The 12,992-nt window shown below is 36.5% G+C and overlaps 1 protein-coding gene across 13 annotated transcripts in view; it reads right to left on the bottom strand.

Annotated features, from left to right (window-relative positions):
* The window catches only part of mpdz (multiple PDZ domain protein), a 79,995-nt gene that overhangs the window by 16,590 nt on the left and 50,413 nt on the right, over positions 1-12,992 (bottom strand). For 4 of the 13 annotated variants that reach the window (XM_015384083.1, XM_015384081.1, XM_015384087.1 and 1 more), the window contains 8 exons: positions 11,036-11,128; positions 8,811-8,873; positions 8,605-8,676; positions 7,045-7,219; positions 4,633-4,829; positions 1,887-1,978; positions 840-918; positions 494-565 (listed from right to left, as the gene is read on the bottom strand). In XM_015384083.1, the coding sequence (XP_015239569.1) occupies positions 494-565; positions 840-918; positions 1,887-1,978; positions 4,633-4,829; positions 7,045-7,219; positions 8,605-8,676; positions 8,811-8,873; positions 11,036-11,128 (843 nt within the window). Of the gene's footprint in view, positions 1-493; positions 566-839; positions 919-1,886; positions 1,979-4,632; positions 4,830-7,044; positions 7,220-8,604; positions 8,677-8,810; positions 8,934-11,035; positions 11,129-12,992 lie in introns of all 13 variants that reach the window. The other 9 variants (XM_015384082.1, XM_015384088.1, XM_015384085.1 and 6 more) reach the window with 8 other exon arrangements.

The raw sequence follows: 12,992 nt of genomic DNA, 5'->3' as shown, positions 1-12,992 counted from the left end.
GCGAAGAGATCTAAACAAAATCTTGTATGACTGACAAGTGCAACCTCAAGGGGTATAATTACCTCAAGCCCCATTCTCACTTTTCTTCAGCTGAGTTCTTACAATAATTAGCTATAGGAGAGGCTGATATGAGTGGAAGGACCACCTATAGGTATGTGTCCTTTTAAAGCTGTGACGATGAAAAGATCAAACCACAACCTTTGAAAAGCTTCAGTTTCAGACATGCTGTAAGAGATAAAGATATGTTCCTTTCATCTTTGCTAACTGAACCATTCACTTCCTTTAGCATGCCTTTTCTTCCATTCACTACAGGATGTCTTTACTTCCCCCATTTTTATTCTACAATTTTCCCAACTATTAACTGTGTTTTTGCAGCTCATCATGCTTGAATGCCCTTTATCTGCTCTAGCTTTTTTTTCCTTTCATTGCTCCTTTCATGTCTTTTCTGCTCCTTATGTGCTGATTGCAATGAACAAAAGTGTGTTTGTCTCACCTCCACTTTTATTACGTCATGAAGATGTTTTGAAGTATAATCGCCGTCTGAAGTATCATCAGACTCTTTTGTCTGGGAGAGGATGACATGGTTTAAGGAAACATAGCAGTTGGAAATTCAGTCATGCATCAATCTAGCTTTAAAACAACTTGTGGTTTCCGATGTTAGGTCGTCTTTTCATTTGCATGCCACTGGAAATTCCAGGACCACACATTGGGACAAAAATCAGGGCTTAATTGCTGTAGATGAGGAGTAATGATGAAGCAGCTCAAGTGCTGCTCTATAATAGCTGCGTGTTGTGGGTGTAGGGAGTCTTTTATGTGTGTTGCCAAGAGCTGACACGTACCTCAGTGTGGGGCTCTGCCGTTTCTTCCTCATGCTCTCTCACAGGTCCCACAGCCATCTGGTTCAGTGCCTCTGTGTTCCTGTTTTCACAGAGTCATAATTCACATAAATCGCTGCTGCTCTGCCGATGGACAGCTGAATGGTAATTTACGTGAGCTGATCCCAGTCTGTCTGTCTGGAGGGGGCTGAGACTGGGAGTTAAGTGGAAGGTTAAGTACTGCGATCTTGGTGAAGACTAAACCAGGGTCAGGGGGTCAGATCAGTCTGTGGAGATTTGGTAGCTAATACTACTTGCTTTACAAGGCAACACACATCAGTTAGAGCTAAGGCTTTTTATCATAATATATATAAATTGAGGATTTCTTTAGAGAGTATGGGAATGTTTGGATTTTTTTCCAAGTATTTCTAGATCAGTATGGGAAAGAAATATGAGAGAAATAAATTTGTAATGCCTATGTCTCCATCCATCCATCCATCCATCCATCCATCCATCCATCCATCCATCCATCCATCCATCCATCCATCCATCCATCCATCCATCCATCCATCCTGTTATTAAACGTATAACACTGAAACAGAAAGGGCAGGGTTTCTGGAAAATTTGATTTATCAAATTCTAAGAAGGGAAGTTTATTGAAGCATCTTTACATTCTGTTTTATATTCCATAAAAATTAAATACAAAGTGTTCTACTTAAAGATAAGCTGTGTTTTAGTCCCACCCTAGGTACCTGATAAGGTTTATCTACGTTACACACTTTACATTCATTTTTAAGCTGTTAAAAGCTGTTTGTATACTAGATGAAAATGATAAATGATGATAAATTAATAAATACTTGCTATAATATATGTCAAGGTATCTATCAAATATTTATAAAAAAAAAACCCAGCAACAACCAGTCTCACTTATAATAAAGAAGAACAACAGCTCTCTCTAGTGACTAGTAAGGAACATTACACTCTCAGGGACAATGTGCAGCTCTTCATGGATCTGAAGCCCTCACTTGTTCTAAAAACATCATATATTAAACAAAAAAAATGTTTCTATACCTGATAAAGACAATTTTAACTTTGGATGGAGAGCTCTTGATGATGGATGATGCATTTTGATGACTTTGGCCATAAAGAACTTGCCCGTTGATCTAACAGAACATAAAAAAAATGTAATTAGGATGAGAAACTAGCCAAGCCAAAAACAAAAATGAAAGAAATGTTGATTAAAGGCATTTGAAAAGATGTGAATGAAGTCTTGCTGCTGGAAATATAAAGGGTTGCAATATTCATACTGGGTAGTATTTCTGCTAATTTTGTGATGTAATTAAGACATACAACAGTGCTACTATAAGTTATCTATGCCTAAGCCAAACAAAACAGTGCATGGTTGTGAAGTGAAAAGAAAATGATACATGGCTTTTAAAATAGTTTACAAATAAACATTTGAAAGTTGGTGCATGCATTTTTATTCGAGTTATTCTAACTCGAAAGCTCGAAATCTACAGTAAACACAATTCAAACAGAGTATAATTTAATCTTGGTTTTAATCCAGCAGTTCTGTAAAGGCCTCAGAGAACAGGCACAGAACTTCATAGAAAAAAGAACAAGGAAAAGAGCAGACAATATTTAGACATAAAGTTGTGGAGAAATTCATGTGGAGTTAGGTTATAAGACTACATCACAAGCTTAACACTTCTTACAGAAACAGAACTTTTCCATCTATCTTCTGTAAACAGAAACAGTGCCTCTGTTCCCTCTCACATTATTCTGAGAATCAACCCATTTAACTATTAAGGGGCAACATAGATAAACAGGTAAGGTGGGATGTTTCGTCTATAGTCTGAAGCTGTTATTTTTCTTTTTGTTAATGTAAATCTGAGTATGCAGGTGCTGATTTGGATCCCAAAAGATTGAAGACAGCTGATTGGTGAAGAGATGCAGAAGACGCATATACAGTAAAGGACGTCAAGGAAGACTGCTTGCCCTCCCTCTGCTAAGCTTATCCCAACCGGCCACAAATCGCTTCACCACTGCTGTTCAGAATGTCGTTAATTGTTGTTAATTTGCGAGTAGGATGTAGGAGTGAATCGCCATTTATGTATGAACTATTGCTTTCAGGGAGGTACGTTTTTGCCATTGGTTTGATTGGTTCATTTCATTAGGTAATTGTGGTTTCTCGAGATAGGTCATATGTTCATTGTATTCAGCCTCGGATTACTATGAAGACTATGCATTGCGTCCTCTAAAGCAAAATATGCTATCTATATTCCCCTAATAAATCAACACACTGCCTGTTGAAATTTAAAAATGTGGTTTCTTATGATATGTTGAGCATTGGACCACTAATAATATGTTGTGATCAGAGCTTTTCTCCAAGACTGGCCTTTATGTTTAAGTGGCAGGAAGAAATTGCTGAAAAGTCCAATTTACATTAGGCAAAGGCAATGCAGGACGCAGCAACATGCTGTAGGGGACTATCGTCTTCAGGGAGAAATGATCAAATATAAGAAATATGCTAAGCTAAATACAAGGCTACCCTGGAAGGAAACCTGGTAGACACCAGAACAACAACCCTAAACATACAGTCAGTGTTACAATATAATGCTTTAGAAAAATGATATGTTAGAATGGCCCAATCAAGGCCTAGATTAAATCCTAAAAACAATCTGTATCAACACATAAAAAGTATTGATTACCAGCGTTCTTAAATCAATGAACACATGTTTCGCAGATTCAAGGGTTGAATATTTGAAAAAGTTATGAAAGCTTAATAAGGCACTATTTAAAGACTTTTGTGTGAGTTAACGCAAGTTATCCTTTTTGATCACTTGCAAAAAATGACCAAAAAGGACCCCCCGTCCCTCAGTGAGTTCTAAAAACACAAGACCTATATCCAGCCAATCAGCAAAGATACTACTACATGGCTGGAGTTCTTATTTTGGCATTTGATTAATTAAATGAGCCTTTGAATAATATATATATATGTCTTTTGGTTGTGCTGTTCTTTTTTTTCATCTCATTACAGGTGATGAAGCAGACTGAAAATGTTTTGTCATTGTCTCCTTCCTATCTCCTCTTTCTTTCATCTTTTGTCCTTTTTTTTCTCTTTTTCTTTTTCCTTCTTCTTCTTCTTCTGTTTTTCTGCTCTACTTACATTGCAGTGTCCATATGAACTGTAAAACTCACTGCATAATTATAATAAAGCAATTTATATACATGAAACAAGTGGAGCAGTATGGCAATTGCCATACTGCTACACTTGTGAAAGTAAAATCTGTTGGGCTCTTTTTGGCATCAAGACAATTATTCTTATTGCCACCTTGCCAGACAGGACACTGTAAAAAAAAAAATAAAAAAAAAAAAAAAAAAAAAAAAAAAAAAAAAAAAAAAATATATATATATATATATATATATATATATATATATATATATATATATATATATATATATATATATATATATACCTACTGTAAATGAAGTTGGAAATAAAAGTTAACAAGTCAAGAAAAAAAGGTAAAAAGCTAATTGAAAAGTTAAAAAGTAAAGTTAAAAAAACAATTATATTTAGGTTTAAAAAGCAAAAAATGTAAGTATCAGCATTAATGCTATGGTTATGGTGTACCAAAACAAATTTTTCTTTCACTCTCAGAGTGTTTTTCATGAATTTTCTATAGAAGCACTTTTGTTTTTCTTAACATATTCGGGAAGGTTGGCGTTTTTAACTTAGTGCCATATAAAGGGTTAAATTTCTACACATAACTTGAAGTATTACAAAAGCGATTAAAATAGCTAGAGATCTTACTTCCAGTAACTCGTCCCCCACCACCATCCGTCCATCCCTGCCAGCAGCTCCGTTGGGGTCTATTCCCACCACGAAGACACTCATGCGGGAGCGGTCCCTGTTCCCTGCCAGGCTGAGACCAAGGCCCGTCTTGCCTTTCTCCAACTCAATCATGTGTAGGACCCCTGGGAGGCTGCCATAGCGCTGGATTATGTTCCCTGTAAGAGGCAGAAGATGCTGTAAACCGTCTGTAATGCCTGCCAGTAACAGCTTTGTCCTGAATCTAATGAGCTCAAATAGCACTGCTCAAAATTTGTAAAGATTTGGCACTAGTGAGACTTTTGTTTCACCCTCTAACAGAGTCCAAATTGTGAATCTCTCCTCTTCCGCTTTTTTTTTTTTTTTTCGGTCTCTGGTGTGTTAGATAGTCACTCAGTTCAACTGGCTTCTGTTGTTCTGGGCTCCCTGCCACTGTTAAACCATCAACCCTGTGCTAATCTCCACCACTCACCTCCCCAAGCCCAACCTCATCAATCTTATTCCCCCAGGATGAGCCTCGGCCTATCTCCCACCAAACACACACATGCATGGACACACAGATGCTCTTCACAGTCTCAGGTGTTTGGAGGTTGGAAGTCTCCCCTCTGTGCTCTCCCATTCTCTCTTAAGTGTTGAATCCATTCTAAAACGTAGCACCTGTGGTTATAAAAGCCTTTAGAATGTTACTGCGGTACATCAGCTCACAGAATATATGTTTTTAATTGTATCCTATTTGGAAAGCCTGCATGGCTGAGCTTAAAGTACAAGATTTTTATATAATTTAAAGGAAATACATTTAATTTAAATCAATCTCAGATCATACTAATACTATTGTTGCATAGAAGTGCAAATATTTAAACAATTTTACTGTAAAGTAACTTTTATTTTCAATTTAAGCAGCCAATCTTCTTTGCGAAAGTATTCTCTTATCTTCGTCCTCTTCTGGTAAATGCAAATGTCTTCTGTGGGATCCTGCTGTCTAGGTAATTCCATTTAATTTTCTCTCTGTGAAGTCCTTCTTTTGTTGATTTCGATGTACAGTTAGACAGACAAAAACGCAGACAAATTAAATGAACCTTTATCTTTTTAAGAACACAGTTGATAAAAAAAACTTCCCCGTATTTGGAAGGATTCATAATTTCTTTGACTTCAAACACTGAGTTTCATCAGAGTGACGGTAACCCCAGAGCACAATGCTGCGACCACTTTGTCTCATAGTGAAGATGGTGTTAATTTATCCGTTTTAGTATTGGAGAATATAACTGAACTAGGGTTCACATCAGTAGAAGACGCAATAAAATGTTTGCACCCCTTAAAATGTAGGATGGCACAAACCTGGATGTTCCCTCTTGCTGCAGGAAATTTCAACAAGTATTGGTTTATCTTTGTAACGTGACACAAACGTCCTGTAATCTCTCTACACCTAGTCTGCGGCGTGTGTCTGGGTTAGACAATCTAAATATCAACTCTCTTCTCTCAGAAAAAAATACCCAGGTTTGGCTAAGTGCTCTTGAAACAATTTGAATTTGAAAAAGATGGTTTGTGGTCTGATGAAACCAAAAATATCGCCTTCAGAGCCAGCGGTCCTTCACACACGACTATGCTGAGAGAGGGCCGTTGCAGGCGGGCTGCGGTTAGCCCTGGCTGCTGTTAGCCTCAGAGCTCCGTTTGTTGCCGCGGTCCTCTCAACTTCAGAAATACTTTTTTTACGCATTAAATCAGTAAATTGACCATATAGTGACGTTTTAAAGTATACTATTCTTGCCCCAATTATCTTAAAATGTACTCTTATTGAACAACAGAAAAGAGAACTTTTAACTTTCAATGGAGCGCTCCATTAAAAGCTGCTGATGCTACTGTTCAATAGTTGTTGCCATCTTCCTTATGCTTTCTCCAGCGTCATGCAGCTTTGTCGTCACGCCCTCAAAACCCCGCCCTCTTTGCATCCAAAAATTCAAAACACATCTCTGCATTGTGATTGGCCCACCAGTTCTAGGGCCTTGGGCATTGATCGAGGCTAGACCAAACTCGCAGAAAAAAATTATTTTGGCCGCTGGCAGGTGGGGCTAGTTTACTAAGATATGATAAGCCCTGAATATTAGCAAGGTTTAGCGGTTTAGTCTAACTGAGGGATTGCTGTCGAGTAAATGAGTCGATGCAATCAGCTGGTTTTCCTTGGATAGAAAACTTTGAACCAATCTGACTGTATGATCTGGTTGAATCGTCTCAGTAAAGTGCCCTGAGATGACATGTGTTGTGAATTGCTGCTATATCAATAAACTGAATTGAACTGAATTGATTTAATCAGAAAAATCTGACATTTACCAGCACTGTGCGTGGCTTCAAGATCGACTGTAGTATAAACAGTCTTAGGAAAAGGCAAGCTGAACTCACTCCAGCTGTATCCAAATTCATCCTCCTCTTCCCCATTCCTCTGCTCAACCGTTTCTTCAGGTCCTCCGGGAGCTTCAGGAAGCTTGTCTGTATCACTCTCTCCCACATGGGGCACCACTGGCAGAGAAAGGACGGAGCCAGTGGGAGATGCCTTTGGTGTGTCTCGCTTTGCCGGCTGGTCGCACCACAGGAGGGGAATGCAGGAAAGAGTTAATTAATGAAAGACACAGACGGGGGGTTGAATGTTTCATATCTGATTTTGAGGGTTTTTTTAAGGCAAAGAGAGGTTACACGCCTGACTTCAATTTAGGTTAGATTCAAGAAAGGACATGATCATTAGCAGGGTTCCTACACATTTTTACATTTTGGTTTTATAAAGAGTCTCCTTATTTGAGAACAAAACAAACTTTAAACTGGTTGAAAAGTAGATTATATTTATTATCTTAAGGCTTGGCAAATATTGAAATGACACAAAACAGTAAGATAAAAAAATGTCACGAAAAAAAATCATAAAATGCTTTTTCAAATTTGTATTTGTCCTGACTTGGGGCTATAGAAAGAAATGGTTTTGAAATGAGGTGATAGACTTGAGATCTAGTGGTATTTGGATCAAACTTGATCAGCTCTATTTCAAATTTATAACTAATGGACTCAATAAGTAAGAAAAAAAGAATACACTAGATCAAACATTAAGGGAAATTAAGACACATTTAAAAAACCCTTTTTAACACTATTTCGTTAATATAATAAATCCAAAACAGTGAAGATTTGGTTCTTTGTTTTACAGTTTACACATAATCTAAGAACCGCAGCTCAGGATGGAATTAAAAGTACAGTTTTTAAATTCAGAAAAAAGAATGGAAAGTTTTTATTCTTTAAATGAGAATGCCTTCAGTTAACATAAAAAAAAAAACAATATACCTATGGGTAAAAAGCTAAAATGGCTATGTAATGTGTGAAATTAAATAAAAAAAAATTATTTGAATGAAAAAGAATGTAAAACTACTGCATTGATTAAGCAATATTAAAATCTTAGGCTATAAAAATAGAAGACAAAAACATATTTATATAGAAATATTTCAATGAATATTTCACACTTTTCCAGAATTAATAAGAGTGTGTAGGAACCCACTGGATATGAATCAGCATTAGACTATTTAGCTTGTTCAGCCACACGTGATTACACCTCTTTATCTAATAAAAGCATTGATACAAATTTCAAATTGCTGCAGAAAATCAAATCTGTAGATATATCTTTTCACTTACCTGAAAAAATTAACAATTTATCAGATTTACGATTAGGCTTTAGTGCGCTACTGTTCTAAAGGAGTTTTCACTGATTAAAATGAGACACAAAACGCAAACCTAAAGCAAGGGACGGGGGAGGATTTAACAAAACGTGAAAGACAGAGAAAGAAGGCGTTAGATTGCGGGACTGCAGGAACAGATAGCTTCACGTAAAAACACGCAACACATGCATAGTGTTGCTACAGGTGATTGGATTTGTCCAAGCATTCACTGAGGAGAGAGGCGGGATGCACAACACAGAGACGCACAAACCTTAAACGGGGTAGGGGTGAAAGGGTTAGTTGGGGAGAGGCGGAGAAAAAGCCTATTGTGACTGTCACCCTCCTACAGAGAAGAAAACAAGGGCAACAACTTTAGAGGACAACACATACGTGACAATAACAAACATGTATGAACAGACATGTACTGATGCTGGTTCTCTCCTCACTGCGGGAGACATCAGCGACTGGAATACCAACCTTGTCCTTGCTGTGACTCGGCACGGCTCTCTCCTCGATGGAGTCTGTTATCGATGGGTGCTGCTTTGAAGACAGACGAGAAGGTAAATCATTCTGCTCTGCAGCAGATAGCGTCAGAAGAGACTTTAAAAAGAAGAACATATTTATGATATAAACCCAGATGTCAGGAGAGAATTAGGGACACTGCATCATGCAGCAGCTATGTAGCCCAGTATTTGGCAATATTCCTAACAAGAAACAGTGTATATTGAAATTATTGTTTTTTTTATTACATATATATATTTTTTATCACTATTACTGCTTTAAAACTAGGCATTAGCTCAATAATACCTATATTGATGTTTTGAAAAATGTCATTATTTTGCTTTTACTATTTAAAAGTACAATTGATTAGATTAAAAAATGACCTATTGGAATCTTCTCTAGTTTGTTGAAGTGAGAATAAAAAAAACTTCCTCTCCCCACCTGTTGCTACATACTCATCGGATTAGTTGCCTGAAAGAAGGCCTCTACACCAGGGGTATTCCACGTTTTCCAGGCCAAGGACCTCCAAACTGATGTCGAGATGGAGCGGGGACCCCCTAATTATATATATTGTATAAAACTAGTGTTATATCAAACTGGTCCTATAGTCACTCTATTACAGATGGAGTAATGTCTCCCTGGGATTATTAAAGTATATCTGATTCTGTCCGTCATTGATGGGACAGGTGTTGTGAATGAAACGGTGCCCAGCTTGAAAGACCTCCTGTGTGTCGCTAAATGTGTGCATTGATGACTGAAAGACATCTTCTGCCTCCATTTATCTGTTTACTACAGTGTGTTGAATCCATGTTAATGTGCATTTTAAGACATTTCAATTAGTGGAAACAATTGCACAAGGGAATATAAAAAAAAAAGCCTAATCAACCATAACCTTCACGACCCCCATGCAGTACCTCCATGGACCCCCTAGGGGTCAGAGACCCCCTATTTAAGACCTCCGGTCTATACCAATTTGGCTGTTTGGAAACTTAAGAAACTCTCTACAGACTTTCATTTGAAAGTGCTTTACTAGAGACTTAATGTTTGTCAAAGAACACTACTGCCATCTACCGGTTTGTGATGTCACGGTGCAGTATCGGCTGTTAAGCAAGTCCCAGTGCTGTATGTGGTGTTTGTCACAGTGCGCTATTATCCAAGTCATCTTGAAAACATTCTTTATCGTAATGTTGGGGACATATTCCGTGTTTTTTTTCTGTCCAGAAGTTTGATGGCAAATCGTCCGTAGAGGATCATGAATCAAAAAGATGAAATCACTAATTTTTTTTCCATCTTTACGTGATGTACTACAACATCCCACTGCCATGCACGTGGGCATTGTCGGTTTAACTATAGCTCTTGCAAATTTCAATGATGAAGTCCTCTCGAAATCTTTAATAATTGTTGTTGATTGCAGATGTGTCTAGTAGCCGGAAGATGTCAGGAGTGAGGTGTTACTATGTTTGGGAAAAAATGCCCGTTCCCAGACTCGGTGATCGCAACAAAAATTATTGTTTTAATTTTTTACTGATCAAAGCTAAATTCATTAAATCAATCATATTAAATGTAGGTATAAAGAATAATCCATTGATCTCTCCTTGCTGACAGGATTTTTCCTTCAAAGAGACATTGATGTTTTTCACATCTTTATATTAAAGCTATTCATACTATAAAGGTTTGTTAAAAAACAAGCAAACAATAATCAGGCTTTAAAATGCTTTGTCTAGAATTTGACCTAAAAAAAACTAAACAAAAAAAAGTGCACATCTTTTTTAGCAAACTATAAACAGAAACTAATCTTTTTCATAATCAATATGCTGAGCTAGGAATGATAATATCTGAGTTATGATATAAACTCAAGTCCATAACAAAGAGGAACTGCTAAAGATAAAAAGAACATATAGTAAGACCTTCCCATCTTATTTAATTTCATTTTGAAGACAATAAACAACAAAGGCAAGAAGGAGAACGGCTAATTTAGAAATAAAGGCAAGATTATAGCTAAAGATGGTTTCAACAATGTATTTTTTGAATGATGTTTCCCTCAGCAAACATGCCCTTATTTTACTAAACTATAAACTCATGCATGTTTTCTTTCATTTACTCTTTCATAACCAACATCCAGAATAACATTGATTTCCCAAGTCAGGACAGAAGAGAAGGTCAAGCAGAAAGTGGACACAGACACAGGGTGGCTTTCTAACCTGAGGGAGGGCAGGCACTAAGGAGCTTTGATTAGTGCTGCAAAGGCTGGAGTCGCGGTGGCTATTTAGCTGCAGAAAGGGCAGGGGCGGCTTCTAGAAAGCAACACAGGACGGACAAGCTGACAACATGACACTTTAATGGGATGGCTATGGTCTTATAACAGAACCCAATCAAAAGCTGGGAGGGAGTAAAAAAAAAAAAAAGGAAGGATATGAGCACAAAAGGCTTTTACTTAAATTAGTAAGCATTTAAGTGAGCAGTTTGCTTGAAGGAAGCAATTTCCTTAACATAAAAAAAAAACTGGAGAGGAGTAACCTTCTCTGGAACGGTTTAACAGAATGTTTAAAGATACCTGCAGGCTACCTGTGGATTTTTTATTGCTCACAACAGAAGAACCAGAATCTTATAAGGGAAGAGTGTGTTACCCTCTCTAGGCTGTAGAGATAGGCTGTATTTTACAAAGTACCTTCAAATCATCCCTTTAAATAACATGAAAGTTATTGCAAATATTTCTTCCTAGAAATAGAGATAATGCTTCATATTTTGACCATCATAGCAATGAACATCATTCATTTTGGAATTTAATGATATATTTATGCAGTTCTTTTCAAGAACAAGTGTTGCATTGCAGGAGGTACGTGAAAACATTTAATATTTCACTTCCCAGATAAAGAAATACAACTAAATAGGAATGGGATGGGGTTTCTCTGTAAGGTAAAAGCTAAATAAACCAAGATTTTATGAACCAAAAACATTTTTTTTATAAAAAGAATAATCAATCAATCCGGGGTTGTTGTTTTTTTTCTATTTTGACTGATTAAAAAAAAGTCTATAAAAATTTTCATGAAGGACATGAAAAACATCCCACTGCTGGGGATTCAGTAGAAGGTCTGCTGTTTCATTAACAGAGTGAATGATAAAAACAGTAAAAAAGATATGTGAATCCAAATATTATTTAGTTTTTTTCCTGATTTGTGAAGTTTAGATGTGTGTATAGGGGACTTATTCAGAAAAGCTCAGTTTTTTGTTAAGAACCAGAGATTTGTAACATAATTTGATTTTGCATTCATTTCAGTACTTTCAATCAGTCTCTAGGTAACACATTTATGTTTTTTTATTCAGAGCATTAAGTGTTAGAGTTAAGGACATTAAATTGATATTTTTTTATTTTATAATCAGTTGTACTTTCTATTTTTGGAAAATAACATGTTTGACCAAGGACGTACTCATGGTATGATAAAATGGCCAAAGGGGTACACAAGTCAAAATAGGTTGGGGACCACTGCTCTAGTCCATTGGACCACCACCAAATATTTTTGTAATCATCGCTCTCCTCAAAAATCTGCCATTCAACTATTTGAATAATTACTTTAGCAGAATTGCTATAGTTGGTTTCAAGCCACCGGTACAACTTTTTTATGCATGGTCCACAGGCTGTCAGTTTATCTGGAGATCACACCTCTCTAAATTATTTCGTGTTTATTAATTTTTTGGTTTGCACATCGAGGACCCCGTTTTTATAGGCATTTGGAATCATCATCCAGCTAAAACATCAAAGTATAAAAGTTTTAACCTTATTAGAGTCGATTTTAGAATTTTGAAGTACTTCCCTTTTTTTTTCCAACAAAACACCCCCTTACAAAAATACCAACACCATTATTTCATTAGGCGGTAGATTTTTCCTAAAGCTATTAACACTGATTCCTGTAATATTTTTTTTTTTTTTACCAGGTATTGGTAAAAAAAAAAAATAAAAAATTATATATATATATATATATAGATAGATAGATAGATAGATAGATAGATAGATAGATAGATAGATAGATAGATACACACATGTATACATATATATATAATATTTTTTAGTTTTAACACTGCTTACTGTATCGCAGTTAGAGATGTCCCAATCTGATAATAATATTTGATATCGGATATATCCTTTATCTATCTATCTCT

The sequence above is a fragment of the Cyprinodon variegatus genome, unplaced genomic scaffold, assembly GCF_000732505.1.
Source record: "Cyprinodon variegatus isolate N-32 unplaced genomic scaffold, C_variegatus-1.0 Scaffold302, whole genome shotgun sequence".
NCBI classification, from domain to species: domain Eukaryota; kingdom Metazoa; phylum Chordata; class Actinopteri; order Cyprinodontiformes; family Cyprinodontidae; genus Cyprinodon; species Cyprinodon variegatus.
This window is presented reverse-complemented; position numbering and strand designations above follow the sequence as displayed.